The sequence below is a fragment of the Oreochromis niloticus genome, linkage group LG4 (genome assembly GCF_001858045.2).
Source record: "Oreochromis niloticus isolate F11D_XX linkage group LG4, O_niloticus_UMD_NMBU, whole genome shotgun sequence".
NCBI lineage: Eukaryota > Metazoa > Chordata > Actinopteri > Cichliformes > Cichlidae > Oreochromis > Oreochromis niloticus.
Window position 1 is genome coordinate 5401614 of NC_031969.2, and position 20116 is coordinate 5421729.

Below are 20116 nucleotides of genomic sequence, written 5' to 3' on the forward strand. Positions count from 1 at the left end.
GAAGTGGCTTGATTTTCAGGAAGAGATTTAACTGCAACAGTAAATTATTTTACACCACTGGACAATTTTCTTCCTCTTCCTCTTAAATGGAGACAGTTGACTGCTGTCTTTTTAACAGTAAACACATATTAGAGTACCTGAGCATTATTCATTGTTCATGCCAGAAGTCTAATGGACTTATTTACATTAAAAGATCTCGGTTCGTGTGGAAGAGGAGTGGAAGTTACACGTCTTTTGTTGTGTAGTTTTCTCCCAACCATCAAACAGCCATTGGAACAAAAGAAAGCCCCCACACTGGAAATTTTTAGGAGACCTCAATGTATTTAATCTGCTACCAAGAGCAGCATCCTGTTGCCCCTGGCAGAGTTCACACCATAGAGTTTTATGGAATACTTCAGACATGTCGGATTGTCCTAATGAACTGATGGAAGCCTCCTGGAGGCTGAGGAACCATGGCAACATAACGGTGTCTGCTGAAGTGTTGGCAAATGAAGGAAGCAAGAAAAACTGAGAGAGAACCAAAGGGCCACACATACACAATAGCAGATAGAGCAGAGCGGGGGCAGAGACCTTTAACCCTTCGAGGACCAATTCATCAACACTAACTCTAACCTCTGGCAATCAAAATGTAATTTTTGAAATTTTTGTTTTGATTAAATTGGCCTCTCAGTTCTTAGCAATCAGGGAACAAAGAAAAGTATCATTCTACGTGACACACATAAACAACTATTCACATTTTTCAAAAAGAGTCTGTTTCAGTTGATTGCTTTAGGGGCTTAAAAAGACCAGATGTCGATAAAACCCACTCATCCTCAGGCAACAGGTCATTTATTAGTTTATCGTCACCATGGTAACTAAGACAAGTCTGTAAGACAAGTCTGTGTTTTCAATTGTAAATTAGAAAAGCTCTGTATTTATCAAATGCCTTACCTGATTTAGATTTGGCCATCATCTTCGCCTTGTATGCAGCTGTTCTTTTTGGACTTCGAAGTTCTGTTGTGTCCCCCTGCACCAGTGCAGTATGGCAAAGCTATGGTCCCTCAACTCAGTTTTCATTGTTTCCTCTGAATGTCGATAGCCTCCCAATAGAGCTCTCCATTAACAGTAACCCTGGGGAATGATCTCACGGTGCACAACCACATGAATGCTGGAGAAAAAGAAGAAGAGAAGCATTCTTCTGGTCTAGCTGCTCAACTGTTGTGCTGCCTTAAAACTATGAAACTCTGCACTTTTTAATTAAAAACGTCAAAAAACTGCTTAGTCACAGCTGACATAGCTCTTATACTAAATAATTCTCCTCATGAAATTGGGTGTGTTTGAAACTGTTTAAAGGGGACTACCAACAGGTGATCTAAAAAACAAACAGCTATGTGGAAGCTGTGTGGACATACCTGAGAAGATCAACTTGAACATGAGACTGGCCAGATTTATATCAAGATTGAGCTCCTCTCACTACTTTTTGATCACATCTCCTAATAAATCAGCTAACTCTAAAATAATGGTCACAAGTATAAGGTACAAATCCCAGTTTCCTGGGTAAAAGTCTTTTGTTTGTTATGTGTTTCCAACACAGTTTTCCCCAAAACCTTTTAACAAAAAGGCGATTTTGAAAAGCACGAACACAAAAAACATTTTGACTGAATAAACGTGTATTTATAAGTCACGTTGAAAATTTGTTCCAAAACAAACATTATGCTAGCATGATGAAAGATACCTGACTGTTTGATGGATGTCTTTCCTTGCCATTTTAAGAACAAGTGCAATCATTAGGAGTTCTGAGCATAGCCATGCTCGTCTCATTGCTAGGACTGCAACAATGGACAGTTAGCATAATACATATATTATGATTCTGAATTCTTTGAGTTTTCCTATTATACTGTGTTCATTTCATAACTCATTGGGTTTGTTTCACATGTCACTTTCAATATACATCACTTCATATTCATGTTGCTGTTTTCAGAAAAGATCTTTACCATTTGTGGCCAGATAGATGTTCCTGAACTTTGTTGGGTTGTGTCATTTCTACAAACAATCATTTAGTATTTTGGAAGTCACTGGAGGGAGACCTATTTAGCCATTTAGATATGCAGATATGATGGTTGTTGATTAAGAAAATACTTTTGAGGGGATGATGATGACTTTAAGGACTAAGATTGATCTTTATATACACTCTTTGAATTATTTTAATTAAACTGAACCTTAGTTTCACTTTGGTCATTCTAGTCTGTTCCCTGCACTACATGTGAAGCCTTGCTTCCACATACCTGCAAATATCACTTGGGTCCAGTGAGATGCTGCTGTTTTCCTAACTCTTCAATACCACTAACAACTGCTGTCTGCTCATGACATGTAGGTACAGATCCTGTGTGCTGACTTTGCCTTTTATTCTCCAAGCCTCCAGGCTTAGCCTGCCAGCTGCTGTTGATAAAACACAGCACAGGAGCATTTCTGATATTTCCTAAAGTCCTTTTCTTATTCCCTTAATAACAGACAAAACTATGAGGATTATGTTTAAAAAGCATGTTCACATTGTTTTTGAATACAGTCAGTACACAAGAGGATTCGAACCTTCTGTAAAATGACTGAGTGCTTTTGTTGATACACTTTCAGCTACAATGTGGTATGTCACATTTATAAGGAAAGGAGGGCTGAGGATGGTAACAATCCTTTAATCTCACACAGGTCCAGACCAACATAAACTCAATACACTCTTCAGGGGGGAAAGGGAGGAGGAACACCTAAAGACATTCTTTGTTTCCTCCTTGCTCATTTAGAAAACTGAAAAATACCCACAATAAATACATGCAAACTGGCATTAAACTGAACACGCAGGGGGAAGTTCATGGTTTGATCCAGAAGTTGAAGTTGTATCAGGATCGATTTCATACATATTTCAGGATGTCAGTGAGGCAGTTTGAGCTCTTGTTGGCAGAGTCTGGACCACACCTGAGGAGGCAGACCCAAAGCAGCATCTAGCTGTGTGTCTGTGTATCTTATTATTTCCATTTCATTGTATATTCAGTACTGGAGGATGTGTTGAGCTACAAATGCACTTGTTGCCAACTGCAGTTGTCTGACTGGTCAAATCGGTTCATTTGGAACCTCAAAAAATGGAAAATTGAACTTGGTTAAAAAAAATTATGCTGCAAAATCATCCAGTGAAATGAAACAGTAAGAACAAATGAGTCTGAAAAAAAAATTTAATGCAGAAAATAGTTGCACAGATTTCAGGCGTCTGGTGTGTAAAGACATTTATACAGAAGGGGATTAGGGGCACTGGAAAAAGAAAAAAGCTTTTTCTTTTATCTTGGAATTCTTGATTTTAAAAAAAAACACACCAAAAGACACCTCCTGCATTAATGTGTTTTTTCCCCCAGTGGCCCTAATCCCCTTCTGTACCTTTACACTCTGTTTAGAAGCCAAGCAGAAAGTATGTTTTGGGGGGAAACGTGAGGAGCCTCTGATATTTTTGATGTTATTTAGAATAATTATTTTCTGTCCTCTGATTGCCAAGACCTGGGAGGACAAATTTTTAAAGATGAAAAAAGATATATACTTTGTATACTCTGAGTTATGGTTAAGATCAGGTTAGGTGAGCTAGAATGATTTATAATTCTGGCATGAATAATTAAAGCTAACTGGCAGATTACTAATATACTTAAGAGAGTTAATTTTTCCACGTATATTGTGGACTTTGATGCAACCTAACCATACAAATATAGAATGCAAATACTTGTAAAGCACAACCTTAGAGTGAGTGAACAGAAAACAATCAGCACATAAATTCTCAGTATGCTTGTCCTCTCACAAGCTTAAATGTTGGAACTCAAGAAATCTACTAATGGATATGTGACTCACCTAGCTAATGACTAGCACCAGCCATTTGTGTGGCTACAAAATATTGTAACAAAGTGAATCATAAATAAGCAGATGGGTCAACAGCAAGTTAGATAAACTGCTACTTCCTAGCTGGATGCTAAAAGCCTAACAAGGCAGTCACATATCTAGCAACTTACTTATTATCTGGACTTGTTATCAAGTGTTTTTATCATCAACTTTTATTTATATTTAAGAAATTTCCCATCCAAATGTTCATATACATTCACAACATGGTATTCCACAGTACATTATGGTATAAGAAGACATCAGGCACGTGCAGGATGAATAGGAAATAAAGGAAGGAAATTTTCCTTCTTGCGTGAGGACGAAAAAGTAAAACCTATAAAACTAAGTCCTTCACAACTTGCTACTGGGCAGATGACAGCATGTGACCCCTTAGAGAGTAGAAAGCAAATAAAGAGGGGGATTCATGAATGAGACATATTGAGGAAGCAAGATGAGAAAAACACACATTAATTAAAACAAGTCATAAGCAGCAGGGGTCACTTTTTATTTGCTTGTTAAAGTTGACCCATGCAGTGCAGAAACACATGTATGCTTAGATTTTAAGTGCAACTGAGATACTGCAGAACTTTGGCTGTTTTTGCCCAAGTGTATGGGAATGTGGCTTCATGTGAGTGTATGCACATCTCAAGGTTTCTGTAATGCACTATGCATAAGCCTGACACTGATGCACAATCATATCGACTGATATCAGACAGTCGCGTCATCCAGGGGTTTAAATCATCTCCTACATTTCCTGTATCAAAAATGTAGTGTCAACTAAAAAAAATATTTTTTAGTGGATTACATTTCTAAATATAAAATTACTGAAATAATGAAATAATGACCACAAATTCTGCTAAATCAAGCTCTGACGGTAACCATTCACTGTACCACAGAACTTTACTTACTATAGTGCTCAGGATGTGGCAAAAAGTACAGATAAAATAACAGAGTTACAGAGACTAAAATCAGTTACATAAGAACAATGCATTTACAGTGCAGGATACATTATGTAGATAGGTTGGAAGTTTGGGGAAAGATGGGAAATGTAATTGTTTAATGTGCTGTGCCCTTAAACAGTGACATAATAGAAACAAGAAAATAGTGGGAAAAAAATAAAGAGAAGACACAGCTCCCGACTTCACTCATCTGTGCTCACTTTCAGTTACAGTCAGTGCTACCAAATCTACATTCTATTTGGGATGATACTTTCTGCGTCTGCTGGGGTCAACTTGGATCTGAGTGACATTACTTTCATCACTTGCTAGCGAGCGTGATGTGGACATCCACATGCCTGCCTGTTTTTTGTGATCGTGTTGGCTTGTCTGCAGAGAATTTACCTGACAAAGAACCAAGCATGCAGAGTTTGAAGAAGTTTGACAGGAATGACTGCTCAGTTTTCGGGTTGGGTTCATTTCTATGTCTGCAGTGGAGTATGACCGAGGCCTTTCTATTCATGAATACACTTGGTCTCAGGACCACAGTGTTTAAACTGTTAGACTTCTCTTCTGATTCAAAGTACTGTAACATGAACTAAATAAATCTTTTTAACTTATATATTTTAGCTGACATATTAACTGACTTTTCACACTGATGAAATTAAGTTCTAAGCACTGTAAACCTTTCAATGGCTAATTGAAATGCAAACACTACAGAATAGCTACAACAATATGGTCAGACAATAGCAAAACTAGCTTAGACAGTGACAGGAACTCCCAAGCACAATAGAGTCAAAAATTCTCTTTCTATCACATTGAACATCCGTGAAGTAACAGTTACCACTAAAATGTTTGGTGCATAGGGGTTTGTTTATGATAATTACCTTTTCACTTTTGGAGCAATTACAAATAGGTGAATGCACAATAAACCAATGTAAAACCCTGCACTAGCCATTTCTATTCTTTGAATTCTAAGTGCATATTCATTACAGAAACATAATAAATGAAAATAATAATGACATTTATGAGATATAAGCAACAGATATGCATTACTTGGAGCTAAGAATCCTTTTTTTTCCGATGTCACTGGTGAAGTGCATAGCTCTGAAGTTATACAAAAAAATCCCAAAAATAACACAGCACAAAAACGAAGGACATTCTGTTTGGTTGATATATCTTTGTTGTAACAATGCTTCATAGCAATAATTCTTATACTATTGGAATGCCTATTTATTTCCCCTTAAATGGTGCCACATTTACAAGGAAAATGCATTTGTGGGTTAAGTAGCAGAGTTGAGTGTGTGGGCTGTGCCAAAGAAAAACTTGGACCAAACAGCTTATTCTGACTCTTGGTTTGAACTTGTGTCTGCTCAAAGCGCACCATAGGGAGTAGGAAACATCCCACAGGTTGACTTGAAGCTGCTGTTCCACAAAACTAATAACAGCATTCTTTAGAGTGAGCCCTAGTACCATCACCAAATTGAAGGCCAAGTTTAATATAATCAGATTTCAAAGACAGGCTCCAAAGTTAAGATTCCCAGGTGATGACACCACAAGAAGACCGTTTCCTCTCCCTGTCAGCATTTAGGGATTGTAGGCAGTCTTCTACAGATTTGGAGTCAAGGTTTACAGGACTATGTGGCCTTTATCCAGACAATCTTGAACAGGATGCACACAGCAAATCCCTGGTCTCATGGGGCTGCCAGCAGGCCTGTCATGACTGCCCTTCACCATTAGGCCAATTTGTGCTGGGGTTGGCAACATGTGCACTGGAACCTAAACATGTGGAAGAACTTCATGTTCAGTGATGAGGTCAGATTCAACCTAAGGCAGTTCTCAGTGCAGAAGATGTGGAGAACACTATGAGATTGGAGCACCAATAGGGTAACAGCTTTTGGTGGAGGCTACATGATGGTGTGGCAGAGCATCTCCTTCATTAGAAAGACAGACTTCTTATTAATGTTATTATCAATGCACAGAGATATTAAGATGAAATTCTGCAACCAGTGGCAATGAACATATTAACACAGCCTGCAACCAAACTCTGATCTCCAAGATAATAATGCTTGCTCCCTCAACCTGAACAGCTGTTCATGCCAGAGTTACTAACACAACCACCTCCTCTTGGTGGTCACCAGCTTGGTCGCACATTGTTGTCAGATAACATCCCATATTTTAAAATGTGACCAAGCTGGTGACCAGCATGATGAGGCGGTATCAGGCTGTTGTGTATGATTCTTCCACATGCTGAGCTCCCTGTTTTTTTAATTGTTAAACTCTCAGTATGTCTTGTTTCATCAGACTTAAATGATCTAATCCAGTAAGCAAAAAACAAACAAGTCAGTAGCAGAATAACCTGTCTGGTAACCCACAACCCATTTAATCAATTCTGCTGCTCAACCCACAAACACATTTTTGGTACAAATGTGGTTGCAAGTAAGCGTTAATTAACAGGTTTTCCAACGGTATAAGCTTTACTGCCAAGAAGCAATGGTACATCAACACCAAATACAAATATGCTTTTGTTTGCGTGACAAACACTGGAACAAGGCTGGCTTGGATAAAGCAATGGCAAACCCTCATACAGTGTACACATTTTATTTTTGCCTAAATCCAGTATTCTTTGGTCAAGAAAAATAGGAAACCATATTGGTTTCCTATTTTTATAGAACTTATTTTTTTCTTCCAAATACATTGGCCCATATCGAAATTCCAAAACTTATAGTTGTGTGGGCGCATGAGGAAGCCAGCCTATCCTATTTCAAGGAATTTCACACAAGTGCATCAGAATGCTAGCACAAAGAGGCAACCACACTCTGACAGTTGCATTTAATTATTAATCATTAACAACACTAATAATGTCTTTGCAATGTGGCGGGAAAAACCTGTTGGAACCCAGGTTGGCACAAAGAACATGTATACTCCAGCTGGCTGGCATTTTCAAACAGAGGGCCTTCTTGCTGTGTGCTGCAGTTCTGTTTGTTTGCACTATTGTAGGGTCTTTGCCTTACAATATCAAGCAATATCAATATCAGAAATTCTCTGCATTATCTGTTATTATTTGGTTTGTTGTGTGTTTGATTATTGTCATAACATAAAAGGCAATATCTCAAAATTGACACAGATAGAATAAAGGTGGTGGTTTTAGTATCAGATTTCAAAACCACATATTCGTCCAAGGTCGGCGCACAAATTATACCTCGAGGCAGGGAAAGAAAAGTAATGTCAGCTTCCAGTCTGTCAAGAAGCTGTCATAAACCTTTCTTCCGCCGCTGATTTTTTCAACTTGGCTTGCATTGGCTTATGTCATCACCTCTTCTCACCTTTTCAGCCCACCTGCAAATGTTCAAGAATTTTCTAACTGCCACCTCGGCTAACCCTCCAAACACACTGTGCAACTTTTTCACATTGATATAATAAGATGTTCATTTTCGCCAAGTGAGTGAACGTGCTTGTAAAACTCAGAGGATTCAGTCATGACATAAAAGAGTTGTAACTTGGCATGGTTGTCTTTGGTTGCATGAATATAAGCTGAAGATTATTTGTTAAAACTATAATCTGTCAGGCAAAAACCCACAATGGAGTACCAGTCACAGGTTTATACAAGTCTCTGTTTGCCTTTACTGTCTGTCTCCCTGTGATGTTCAGGTACATTCCTACCTGACACCTGGAAGCTGAGGGCTCAGCACAGGAAGGTAAGAACCTCAGCAAACATGGAAGGTGTTTTAGTGGATCTATGGTTTAGGGTCCACACCCTGCACACTTATGGATTCAGGGGAACATGTCAAGCAAATGTAGACATCTAAGTATAGTTCTCACATTTTCCTCTGCCTTAGCAAGGTATGAGATTTCTTCAATAAAATCTTGAAAACAAACGTTATTGGCCAAAGGAATGCCTGATCCAAGTTTTTGAGCTTTCAGTGTTACTTTACAGCAATTCAGGTGTCATTTGTTATATGTTTACATGAAGATGTGATAAAATGCATGAGAATTTGAATGGTTCACATTAGAGAACAAACAGCAAGTACAGAAGGGCAGATTAGCGGTTGTTGAGCGTTGAGAATAACCAGAAACTGCTAACATGAGCCTGTGACTTGGTATCCAGGATTAGCGTCCACATAGCAGGGACGTACAACATATTTGTTGGGATGTGTTAAACATGGCATAATTATGGAAGAGCGTTTCTGCCACACACACAAAAAAAAAAGTGTCCATAACTCGAAATTTCGAGAAAAGTAACTTGAAATTTCGAGTTAGCGCTGCAAATCAGTAATCTAAGTGAATGAGATCATTTCCTTGTTACCCGGAAGCTGAAGCCCTCAGCTACAAATACTACAGCTAAGCTACCAGTATCACAGCCAGTCACGAATGCACAAATTGCTGAGTATTTTCAGTGTGGCTTCACAAATGATGAAATCCTTGTGTTATTAGCTGAATCACATGGTGTTACTATCAGCCACGTACTCTCGATAGCGCCAATTTGTTGCGATCTGGTTTTGAGTGTGAATTCCTCTGCGCCATCCAGGTAACAAGAAAATGACGTCATTTACGTAGATTACTGATTGGCAGAGCTAACTCAAAATTTCGAGTTATGGATACTTTTTTTTGTGGCAGAAACGGGCTTCCATACTTAAAAGCACATACACACACACAAAACTGTAAGACCACAGATATATTAAGTGTGTTACTTCAGTTAGCACTTTTTGTATTTGGTTAGATTGGCCTGTATGCAGATGAATGCACTTTGTGCTAGTGATAAACCAGAGTCAGAATACTTTATTAATCCCAGAGGAAAATATGTAGTCACAGTTGCTCCTGATGTATATGTTGAGGCTTTATGTGTACTGAGCTATTTTAGACTATAGTTCTAACATTTTCCTCAATGTGACTTTAGAAGTAATAAAATCTAAGCTTTCGGTAACCAGGAAGGAGTGCAGAAATATGAAGATACCAATGCTGAGCACAACAGAAGGCAAGACAGGCATCATAAAATCAAGAAATGCATTTTAATTAATGGTGTTGAACGATGGAGGAAGATTGCTTTATTTCGTGGGAGGTTAAATTGCTCTGCATAACTTACTTTAAGTCAACGTATGCCAAGATTTGTGGTACATGCAATTATCTCATCTAACAATGCAGAGCATTCCTTTAAATGTCATGGTTTCAGACAAGGACACAATGTAATATTTTCACTCTACCTAGTAACATTGTTTGAAAGCATGCAAGTCTATGTTCTTCTTCCTTGTCACACCCTCTTTTTGTTGGCGAAGCCATGGGTTTGGTTGGTTAACTGTAGCTTGTTTGTAACAGACACACACACACACACTAACACTGCTACACAAACATTTCTCCTCCCCTTTTCAAGTGTGTGCCGCATGAAAGCGGCGTACACCCGTCTCTCTCAGTGTCAGCGGTGTGTTATTAGCATCCAGAGACTCCAGAGTGTCTGCTGCGCTGTCACCTCCCACAGCCTCCTTTACACGCACCCTGCATGTTTGTGTGTGTAAAATATATAGATGGGCGCAACCTGTATCTGCTGTCTGACTCACTCCGAGAGGCACACCAAGAGCGCACCGTCAGCACAATGCCTTTGTGTGTTTGGTGTATTCACGCGTAAACACGGGTAGAAATGAAAACACCAGCAGCTGATTGAAATACACAAAATAGTACATTTTATTTTTGCTTTGCTTTTTCAACTTTACAGGAAAAAAAAGCTCCAAAGGCACAAACTGTTGTGCTACTTCATATCTATACTTGACACTATAAATAAAAAACCTGAGCACAGCACACTTGTTGAAAGATTATAAACAACTTGTTTTTAAAATGTTTTAGCACCAACTTGCTAGGAAGTGAAAGGACAGGGGTTTTTGTTTTGCTTTGTTTTTTAAAATCAAAAAAAAGTACTACTGAGCTAGCAAAAAGACCGAAAGGCTTTAAAAGTGTGAGGAAATAACTAAAGTGATATAATCAGGGTTATCTCGGTTTAAGATTCAAAGAAAGTCTGGGCATGATGTTTAAAAGATGTGGGAATTTACACTACAATGTGGTGAATTATGGCACTTTTAGGTTGCATTTTAAGCATTAGCATTTTTACAGCTTGGCTCAGGCTCAGCTGCCCTTCAACTTTTTGTAGCTGTGCACCAAATCCCTGTTGGAGGCATTTATTATTAAAAACAGATTAACTGAATAATATGTCTGTCTTTGGATATGCAACACATATTCTGTGACCAGGAGTGGACGATTCTAGCAGAGGAGTCGAACTCCGCTCAAGTATATGTGTTCACTGTGTAGAAACAGTTAGCAGCTAGTTAGCTTAGCCTAGCTTAACTTAGATTAGTTCTACTTATATGTTCTTATAAACTTTTTGAAACCCCACACCGCAGCTTACGCCATAATCGGATGTGTACTTCCTTATAAATACAACTATGTTTCGGATCAGCACCACCTGCACTGACACTTAAGAGCAGTATCACCGATTCCTCCTCTGTGCTTCCAGCTACTTTCTCTTCTGTCGAAGAGACAGTTCTGAAATAAAATGGATCAACTTGAGGAGAGAAACTCTACTTCCAAATAACGTTTTGGCAGTGGTACTCCAGAGCAACAAAGGCTCACTACACACAGTTATAAATGCGTAGGCTAGATCACAGACTTTCTATAGAATGAATGCAAAAATCTAAATAAAGCTTAAGGCCCCAGACCCCAAGAGACTGGTTACTGACCCCCTGGTAACCACCCTCCACCAGCTGGCAAATGGTTGCTGGCACGCCTAAGGTGAAATTGATCGCAAAGAAGTATATGGTGCAGCACAAAACGCCTCCTTGTAATTGCATTGATTGTTAGCAGATTAGCATGTTCGCCCATAGTTTGTTTGGACGACTTCTCAGCAAACACTCACTAACTACTAGTTTAGCAGTAAGGAAAACTGAAAAGGGGTGATGCAAACCACCAAAGTAGAGAACATTTGCCTTCATAGTGAAAACTGCCTTTTCAAATGTGATGGCTGCAGTACTGACATAGCCTTTACTGTGAAGCTAAATATTCTCCATTTGTGGATTGTATCACCCTTTTTTAAGGTTTGATAACTACTTGTCAAGTAGTTGACTTGGAAAGTAGTTATCAAGTAAAGAGTATGTGCACAAATAGCAAAAGAAAGTTGACATAGCTTGCGGGTCAGAAAAATAAAGCCAGTGCAGATGTACCTTAATCCTATCTAGGCCACTAGATGGTGATAGCTGTTGTTCCAAAAACGTTTTCTAACTTAGCCTCTGTAAACAATTTCCTGCTGAGTTCATTGTCTGAGTCACTTAGTTTGGGTCATCCTGAGTTAAGAGCTATTTTGGAAAAAACAAAATCCTGTTTCATCATACCATGTTTCAAAACTGAGGATTAACCCTGGTATTTTCCCCTCGCTAACCCCTTCTTCTCACATTCAGTTTCTTGCCGCCAAGACGGCAACGGCAGAAACATTCACCTCAAGGCTGAAGCCTAGTGAGGCAGTTCAGAAACCAACAGGTAGCATCACAGTAGCTACACCATCTTTTATCCCATGGATGATTTGCAAAGAAGTCCACGTCTCCTATGCAAACTACAGGCAGTTGCGGCACTCTGCTAGTGATCGGAGCAATTACAAGTGGTTTTTGATGCAGCGCCCCATTTGTGACCAATTTCACCTGTTGACTGCCAGATGGGGATTATATAGATTTCACATCCAATATGGCGGAGTGCATCATGCCATGCACTGGAATTATGGGGCGAACTGAATACGAGATGCTTTTTAAAAGAGCATCTTTAAGTGTTTTTAAAACATTTTTCAGCTCGTTTAGCTTTGTTTCTAACTAACTATATAATGTCTTACAGTGGCTATATGATAGCGCAACTATCAAAGGACAAAAGGCATAAAGGTTCTGGCGTAATTGGCTAGAAGCAGCTATTCTGGCTTTTAGCCACTAGCCCCAGGGATGAGTTTATTACACTGCTTATACTCATGTTCAAATGCTAACTTTGTAGCTACAACCAGCAGCTGGTTAACCTGCCTAACCCTTAGTGTAAATACTGGAACAAGAAGTGTGGCACTATCTGAAGGGGGGGGAATCACTTTTAGTCTAAGCCAAACCTCTAAACTGAGAGCACAAGCTTTTCTCTTCACTTCCACACAAACCAAAACCACCTGTTTGCTTGTGTTGCTAAGTCCGCTTTGTTGTTCCACAGAGGAAAACAAGTTTCATTCCAGCAAATGTGAAATTACATGCTGGTAATTTTTCTCCTCTGGTTAGGCTCTTGTGTTAATATGTTATGGGTGTGATGGTCATCAAGCTGTCATATTCTTATTTATATAAATTCCAAGCCCTGCGCTGAAATAGCGTGGCAGGCTTTCTTTTGATGGGCGACTTTCAGTAGTATTACCAGTTTTAGTGGAGGAGTGCAGTTTAAGTCTGTCTAACTCTGGCCCCTTACAGAAAGAAGAAACGTGTGAGGGAAATACTGAGCATTTCTATATTTTTCTGCATAAATATATTCATAATTCAAATATTTATAAACAAAACATGAACTGTTATCAGTGATATCAAATATCTCTGCACTAAAAAACCCACTCTAATCACCCCGGTCTCCCACAGTGTTGTGAGTTCACCTTGTGAGTGGTGGAGGGTAAATGAGGCCGACACTTGTTTTCAATCCACATTTGCAGCCTGTGTGACAACATGTGTTTTGGCTTTTTGCAGTTATGACTTGTATTTGATGATCACTGTCAGGTGTTTCTGCACACAGCACAGCTCAGAATCATCCAAAAAAAAAGCCCCAGGTGAAGCCCGGGACTCCAGTCGAAATGTTGTCCATTTTTCTACATCAGTAGACGGCTCCCATGCTCTGTGTGGCCGACGGAGCAGTTGGTGGCGCGTGGTGCACTTGGCCTGACTGTGAGAGACCTAAGTGTGCACCCTGCTGTTGGTACCAGTTCTGGTGTGTGTACTCCCCCATATAGGCGGGTGAAGAATCCACCGGAGGCTGATAGGGAACCTGCCCCCTACTGGTAGGATCCAGCATTGCACTATTTTTGATGCTACCGTTGCTGACGTTTGGGTTGTTGCTGCTCCCGCTGCTGTGGTTGCTGCTGTTATTGTTACCGTTGCTGCTGTTGTTGTTTTCCCACACAGCTGGGGATGGAGGAGAGTTGCAGGCCATGGAATCGCTGGCGTCTGGACTGTGTTCAAGAGGAATATCACCGAGTGGAAACTCCCCGTTCTTGTAGAGCTTCTTAAACTTTGAGCGACGGTTCTGGAACCAGATTTTGACCTGAAAGGAAGAACATAAAATTTTGAAGCAACTTAAATATTATGATTTGGTTTTTGGCCACTTGTGTGTGACATATTGTAACTACATAGTTTGTAACTATAAAGTCTGAAATAGTAAAATATCCTTATTTCGCTTCTTGTTTGGAATTTCACTAGGATTGATACCATAAAGGTGGTGCCTTGATTTGGATTTTTTTTTACCTTCACATTCAAAATCATCTATTTTATGCTTTTTAAAAAAGCATCAAAATAACTACGACAGAAACAGAGCTATTGAAGTTGCCTCAGTAGCAGTTTTTGTGGCTTTTTAAACACGTTTGCTGTAGCGGGAGGGTTCAACTTTTATTCTGAAGGTGAAACTTTTATTTCCACCCGACTAGCAGTGAGTGTTTGCAGACAACTAAGTTAGCATCTTCCACAAGAACTACAGATGACTGTGGCAATCTGCTCATGACCAAAGCAATCACAAGGTGGTTTTAAGTGCATACACCTTGCGACAGCCACCAGCCTCCATTAACCACTCTACAACTAGTTGTGGAATACACATTTTTTCTCCATGTCCGGTTTCCAACATGGTGGAAAACTCACATGAGAAAATTCTATTCATATTTGTCAAAACCAGCCGCCTATGTTACACATAATAAAAACTGACTGGTAAGATTAGTCAGAGATATGGGTGCATTACAGTGTTAATCTAAGCCACAAGCAGAAAAGGGAGAGTTTGAAGGTGAACTTATTTTACTCTCAACTTTCTATGCTAACGCTATAGCTAAAGCCAGCACCTGGTTAGCTTAGCGCCATAGTTTTTAATGTACCTATTTTCTTCTTTCTTTTTAGCACAGTTTTGCCAATTAAGTAGAATGTGTAAATGTGATTTTTTTCTCATGCTTTCTAGCCAAAACATGCAGTAAAAAGCTTAAATAATCTAATTTCATGCAATTTGTCTTAATTAAATGACTTACAGATAAGTTTAGCAACTAGCTAGTAAACGCTATGTAGCATTTAGCTACTGAGAAGGCAAAAACTGAGTTATATCCATTATGTGGCCAAGAAAAAGTATTCCAAGTCTATTGTAATATCTGTCATATTTCATTAGCCGATATTTTAAAGAAATACAGCTTTATATAATTTTTTTGAAAACCCACTGGCTGTATCATTGCCTTAATTTCATCTTGAAGTCATTTCTCAAATGCACCCATTAAACCGCTGTTACCAAATAAACCTTGATACAGCTAGTTTTTAAACAATAAATAAGGTTTAAAAAAGAATGAGGCATATTAATTCTTGTTTTATGTGGACTTTAAAGAGATTATTAAGCCTATTATTCTTTTATTTGTCAGTGAATGCTTCAAATCATATTTCATGCTTTTTCAAGCTGAAGGGGACTGCGCTCATGTCTGTGTTTGCTTAAAGCTTGGGAATGTTACCCGAGCATAACGCAGAGCAATGATTTACAACAGCTGTGATAAAACAACCCACACCTCAAGTTTTGTCTTTTATCACTCAAGCACAGATAATTCGTCTGGTAGTAAATCATCAGGGCACGGAGATTACGACAGCAAAAACCAGACTGACACACTGCAACAACTTGCAGCACTTGCTGCAGTTGAGGTCAGACATTCAGTGTGGTGTATATGTGTTCTCCTCTATTTTCATCTGGGTTTTTTAATGCATGATTTTTTATGCATTTCACATTTTATTTTGGGGTAATCCCAGTTCTGTTTTTTGTAAATTTTATATATTGTAGCATCTTTATCTTCAAGTTTTGAAACCTCTGAAACGTTAGAGTACACCTCAAACACCTCAGCTTTCTGTGCTGCTTCTGCATCTCCACATTAAACGCTGTGGATCTTTGCAGTTCAGTTGACATCGCTGCTAAAAAGCCAGCGTCTTTGATCGTTTACACCTCCGCTGTCCATTCAGCTGCTTTCATCTCTCACGTCTCTGCTGACAGTTCCACTGCTTTAGGGCCTTTTCATTTTAGCTCCTGGCTTACATATAAAATGACCTCAGGAAGCCAAATTTGAATGTGAAATACTATCAGTGCATCCATTTCACAGGACACTTCACATCCTTTCAGTGCTTCCACTTCAGCCGGTACTTCTGATGCTTTTAAATTCTGCAAGTCATGCCTGAACTGCAAAGTTATCACCCATAAAGTCTCACCTGCGTCTGTGTGAGGCCCAGCTGTGCGGCCAGCTCGGCCCGCTCTGGCAGGGCCAGATACTGGGCTGTCTGGAATCTCCTCTGCAGAACTGCCAGCTGGTAGCTGGAGTAGATGGTCCGGGGCTTGCGTACCTTCTTTGGCTTCCCGTTGACCAGCCTAACTTCCATGTCTGGTTCTTCTTTCACTGCAGGAGAAAAAAAGAAGTAAAAATTCTGCAATATTTTAACTGACGTATTTCATTTTTACACCTACTTTTCTCATACAATGAACTAAACTTGCATTGTTTTACTACAGGGCAGTTGGTGCAGAGAACTTGTAGCACAAAAATAGCCAGAGCCACTGCAAACCCCGAAATTTCAAAGAAATTCCGCCAGCACTCTGAGCTTATAATTTTGGTCTGAGTGTCTCCCACAGCTGGGGAGGGAGACAGAGATTTATAGGTGCTTTTCATGTAGCCTGGAGGCCTGACTGTATACATCGCCGCTCATTTGTCCTGTTGTTATTCTTGTATCCTTTTTTTGGGGTCTTTCTTTATATATACAACCCCTCGTTGTTTGTATTTGAAGAACACATTGGGCGGCTCTGGCCCAGGACATGGTGTGAGTTCTTTAGTAATAAGAAAGTCAGCAAATTGATCTTCGGCTCCTCCGGTCTACAGTGTTCGGCAAGTGAGTAGTAATAATGAATGCTAAATCCCCATTGCATCATCAGTGTGTGTGATTTGTACAAATGCATTGAATAAAGCAGCTTTTTAACAATAGTAAAGCACTGCATACATGCCTTAATCTGAAAGTCATCTATTTACAAAGCAGTCTATATTGGCAGTTTTTTTACAAGCTATTTTAATTATAATAGGCTTACAAACATCATTTTGAAATTGCTTTTCACGTGTACGAGTTCCAAAAGAGACTCATTACATTCCACTCCAGTGTTTTTCTTGCAGGTTTTGTAGCCAAAGTGGGAGTTATTCTATACTAAACTTTTATATTCTATATTAAACCCACACACTGTGGTCGTTTAAAAAGTCCTGTGCTAGACTCAGTACTTTATAAAGAGAATTTAAAGGATTTATAAACGGAGAATAAAATGTATTTAAAGAACCAGTTTATACTTTAAAAAAAAGGTCTACATTTCTGGGGTATGTTCAAATTCATTAATCGTTCGGTTACGTATGATAGGGTTTACATATTTGCACCTTTGTTTGTTTATTTATTTGTCTGGGCGTGGCGACAGGCTTTGCGTGATAAGGAACCATGCACATTGAATGATTCAAAGGCCAAGGCTGACTGACAAGTCGTGACACCTGATGTACGTGGCTGTGGGCCAAAGTCCCCCGGGGCCGTTTCCAGGAGTCAACTCCCAACTGGAATGCCAAAAACAGTACACCAGTCTGTCAAGCTTGTTTTTTCCCCTGTAGTTAGCGCCGGCACACCTTCCAAGCTCTAAAAAGGAGCCCAAAGAGAAATCTTTGTTTTTTTTCTTTTTGCACTCAAAGGGAAGTTACAGAGAACCCGCTTTATGGTTGTTGTTGAAAATGTTGACGTTGCTGTGCTGTAATACCGACACGGGATCAGCACGTTGAGCCCACAGTGAACCGGTTGCGTGTTAACAAATGAGTCGTTCGCTGCTGATACCGGTGAGGTTGAAAAGTCACTGATTAGACCTGGAACGTGGCTCCTATCCAAAGGCCTTCGGCCTGCTCGCCATTTCCCTATCAAAATACGATCTGAATCAGGTTCAAAGCAGTGATTATAAACAGGAGCGTTTTGCACCGAGGCTCTGTTCGCAGTGACTGAAGCTCACCGGTGATGATCCCGGTTTCTTCGAGGAATATTTACCCAACACGTCATCCTGCTTCATAGAAACTAAACTGATGCCTTAATTGTTTATGATGTCCCAGACAAGCTTCTCATTGATATGTTTATTGACGTTAAAGCTTAGATTTTTTATAGATTTGTCTTTCCTTTTTTAAAGCGTTTGGGACTTTTAAAACAAGGTAACACCAACTGTAGCACTCCATCAGCTGCATATGAACATGGTTGTTTTGTTTTTTACTTTGTAGAAAAAATTACTTTTAGAGTTGAAGAACAGTTACTTTTCACAATATCTTTGTGAGTCTTCTTTCTTTCTTTACGCAGAGACTGTCACAAGGTTATTTCTAAACAAAGTGATAGCCAGCGCCTCTCCCCTGTGCCCAGCACCATTGTCTGTGGGATTTTGCTCCTGCTTAATCATTTTCTCGTGATGAACAATAGAAAGTTATTTGAGAATCCGTTGAAAGCTTCCAAATCTCTACGAAATGTGATGTGTGGAGAGTTGGACGCAGTGGAAAAATGAAAAACAAAAATAACTTCATTTTTTTCTCGTGCGTAAAACTCATGCGCAATTATTGGGTTCATGTGGCTAGACATGAGCTCTTGCCATACATCAGCCTCAGGTGGTCAGTGCGGCTTTGACAAAGATGGAGAGCAGCTTACGCAACAGTGCTTATCACAGAGGAGGCGTTTGGATATTTATTTATTTTTTCTCTCATTTGGGCTCATATTTTTTTAAAACTTTCCGTTACGGGTGAACTTACCGCTGTCCTGCAGACTTGGCTGAACCTCTCTGTTGAATGCTCCGTGCTCCCTGTACGCTGCATGGGGGTAAGGGTACTCTGCCTTCCCAACGGGGTAGGCACCGCCGGGACCCATCCCGTTCAGGCTGTAGTGGTGGTATGCGTACGGGTTCATGTGCTGAGCGGAGTACGGCTGCTGTGCCGGGTAGAAATCCTGCGAGCCGTGGAGCGCGCTCTGGCCGCTATAGAAGCCCATATCTGTGGAGGAGGACTCCGGCATGGTCGGGGAATCCTTGGAAGCCGAGATGGAGCCACCGGCCACGGGGATGGAGGGCTTCTTCTCCTCGAAGACAGGTGAGGACTGCCCGTTCATTTTCAGGCGTTTATCTCGCTGTTGTCGTCTCCGATCGGGTTTGCTCTGAGCTCCGAAGCAGGACTGTTTAGAAACTCCTCACACAGTCTGAAGCTTGCGTTCCCAAACTCCCTTGACGCAGCAGCCAGGCTGTCCACCGTGGCGGCGCCCAACCCAACTAGAGCTCCTAATTACAGGGCGCGCCGAACTGAGCCAAGCCGGGCAGGACAGAGAGGAGTGGATGTCTCCTTCTCATTGGCTCGCCTGCTCGTTCCCTGCCTCTGCCCTGAGGCCAAGACAGCGCTGTCGCCTGTCTGGCTCCCTTCTTTTCCCCACATAAACCTCCAGTAAGCCTCTCCTAGGGCCTTCACCAGAGCGCGTAAACAGCTGGCAGGACTTACTCAGAAGTCTTTATTTTATCTACCTCGAAATATATTCAAGAGTTAGCATAGAGGACCGTGAGCAGAGCAGAAAATATGTAGCTACTAATCAAACTATGCGTAATGGTGTTGTGATAAGGAGTGTTAACGCATTAACGTAAAAGTGCTGCCTCCCATTTAAATGCAAATAGAGCCAGGTGCTGTTTAAGAACACGTTGGAAGTTATTTACAGTTAATCAAGGCTTGGCGTCTTCTTCTTTTACATGTGTCGACGTGGGCCCCCGGGCTTCTGCTCTGCCTGGGTTGGGGGGAGAGAAACGGCCATCAATAAACCTATTATAAATTTTGAGTGCATGTGACATTCCCGAGAGACAATACAGGAGGATAATGGTGAAGTAAAGCTTCCTTGCAGTACCTCAGTTGGAAGAGAAACAGTATAAAGTGCTATAGTTTGCAGTAACAGAGGGAGTTTGTTACAAACTGAATACTAATTTGGCTTTTTGCATACGCAAATTTCCATCTCCCTCACAGGCTCTTTGATCTAATA

At 40.2% G+C, this 20116-nt stretch overlaps 1 protein-coding gene across 1 annotated transcript; it reads right to left on the bottom strand.

The window, feature by feature from the left end:
• Positions 1 to 4040: 4040 nt before the first annotated feature.
• On the bottom strand, positions 4041 to 19838 carry LOC100697339 (homeobox protein Dlx3b-like). The gene is made up of 3 exons (XM_005468581.4): positions 18859 to 19838; positions 16280 to 16464; positions 4041 to 14114 (listed from the first exon to the last, which is right to left on the bottom strand). Exons 1-3 carry the CDS (start codon positions 19208 to 19210, stop codon positions 13668 to 13670), a joined length of 984 nt encoding a protein of 327 aa, XP_005468638.1. The 5' UTR covers positions 19211 to 19838; the 3' UTR covers positions 4041 to 13667.
• Between the last annotated feature and the right edge of the window lie 278 nt (positions 19839 to 20116).

What these genes read in the sequence shown, in the direction of transcription:
- LOC100697339 (XM_005468581.4), bottom strand. Translation starts at nt 19,210, where the DNA reads ATGAACGGGCAGTCCTCACCTGTCTTCGAGGAGAAGAAGCCCTCCATC. An exon ending in GCCAAGTCTGCAGGACAGCG is followed by an intron (nt 16,465 to 18,858) that starts GTAAGTTCACCC and finishes TTTCTCCTGCAG; the next exon opens with TGAAAGAAGAACCAGACATG. An exon ending in TGGGCCTCACACAGACGCAG is followed by an intron (nt 14,115 to 16,279) that starts GTGAGACTTTAT and finishes TCTTCCTTTCAG; the next exon opens with GTCAAAATCTGGTTCCAGAA.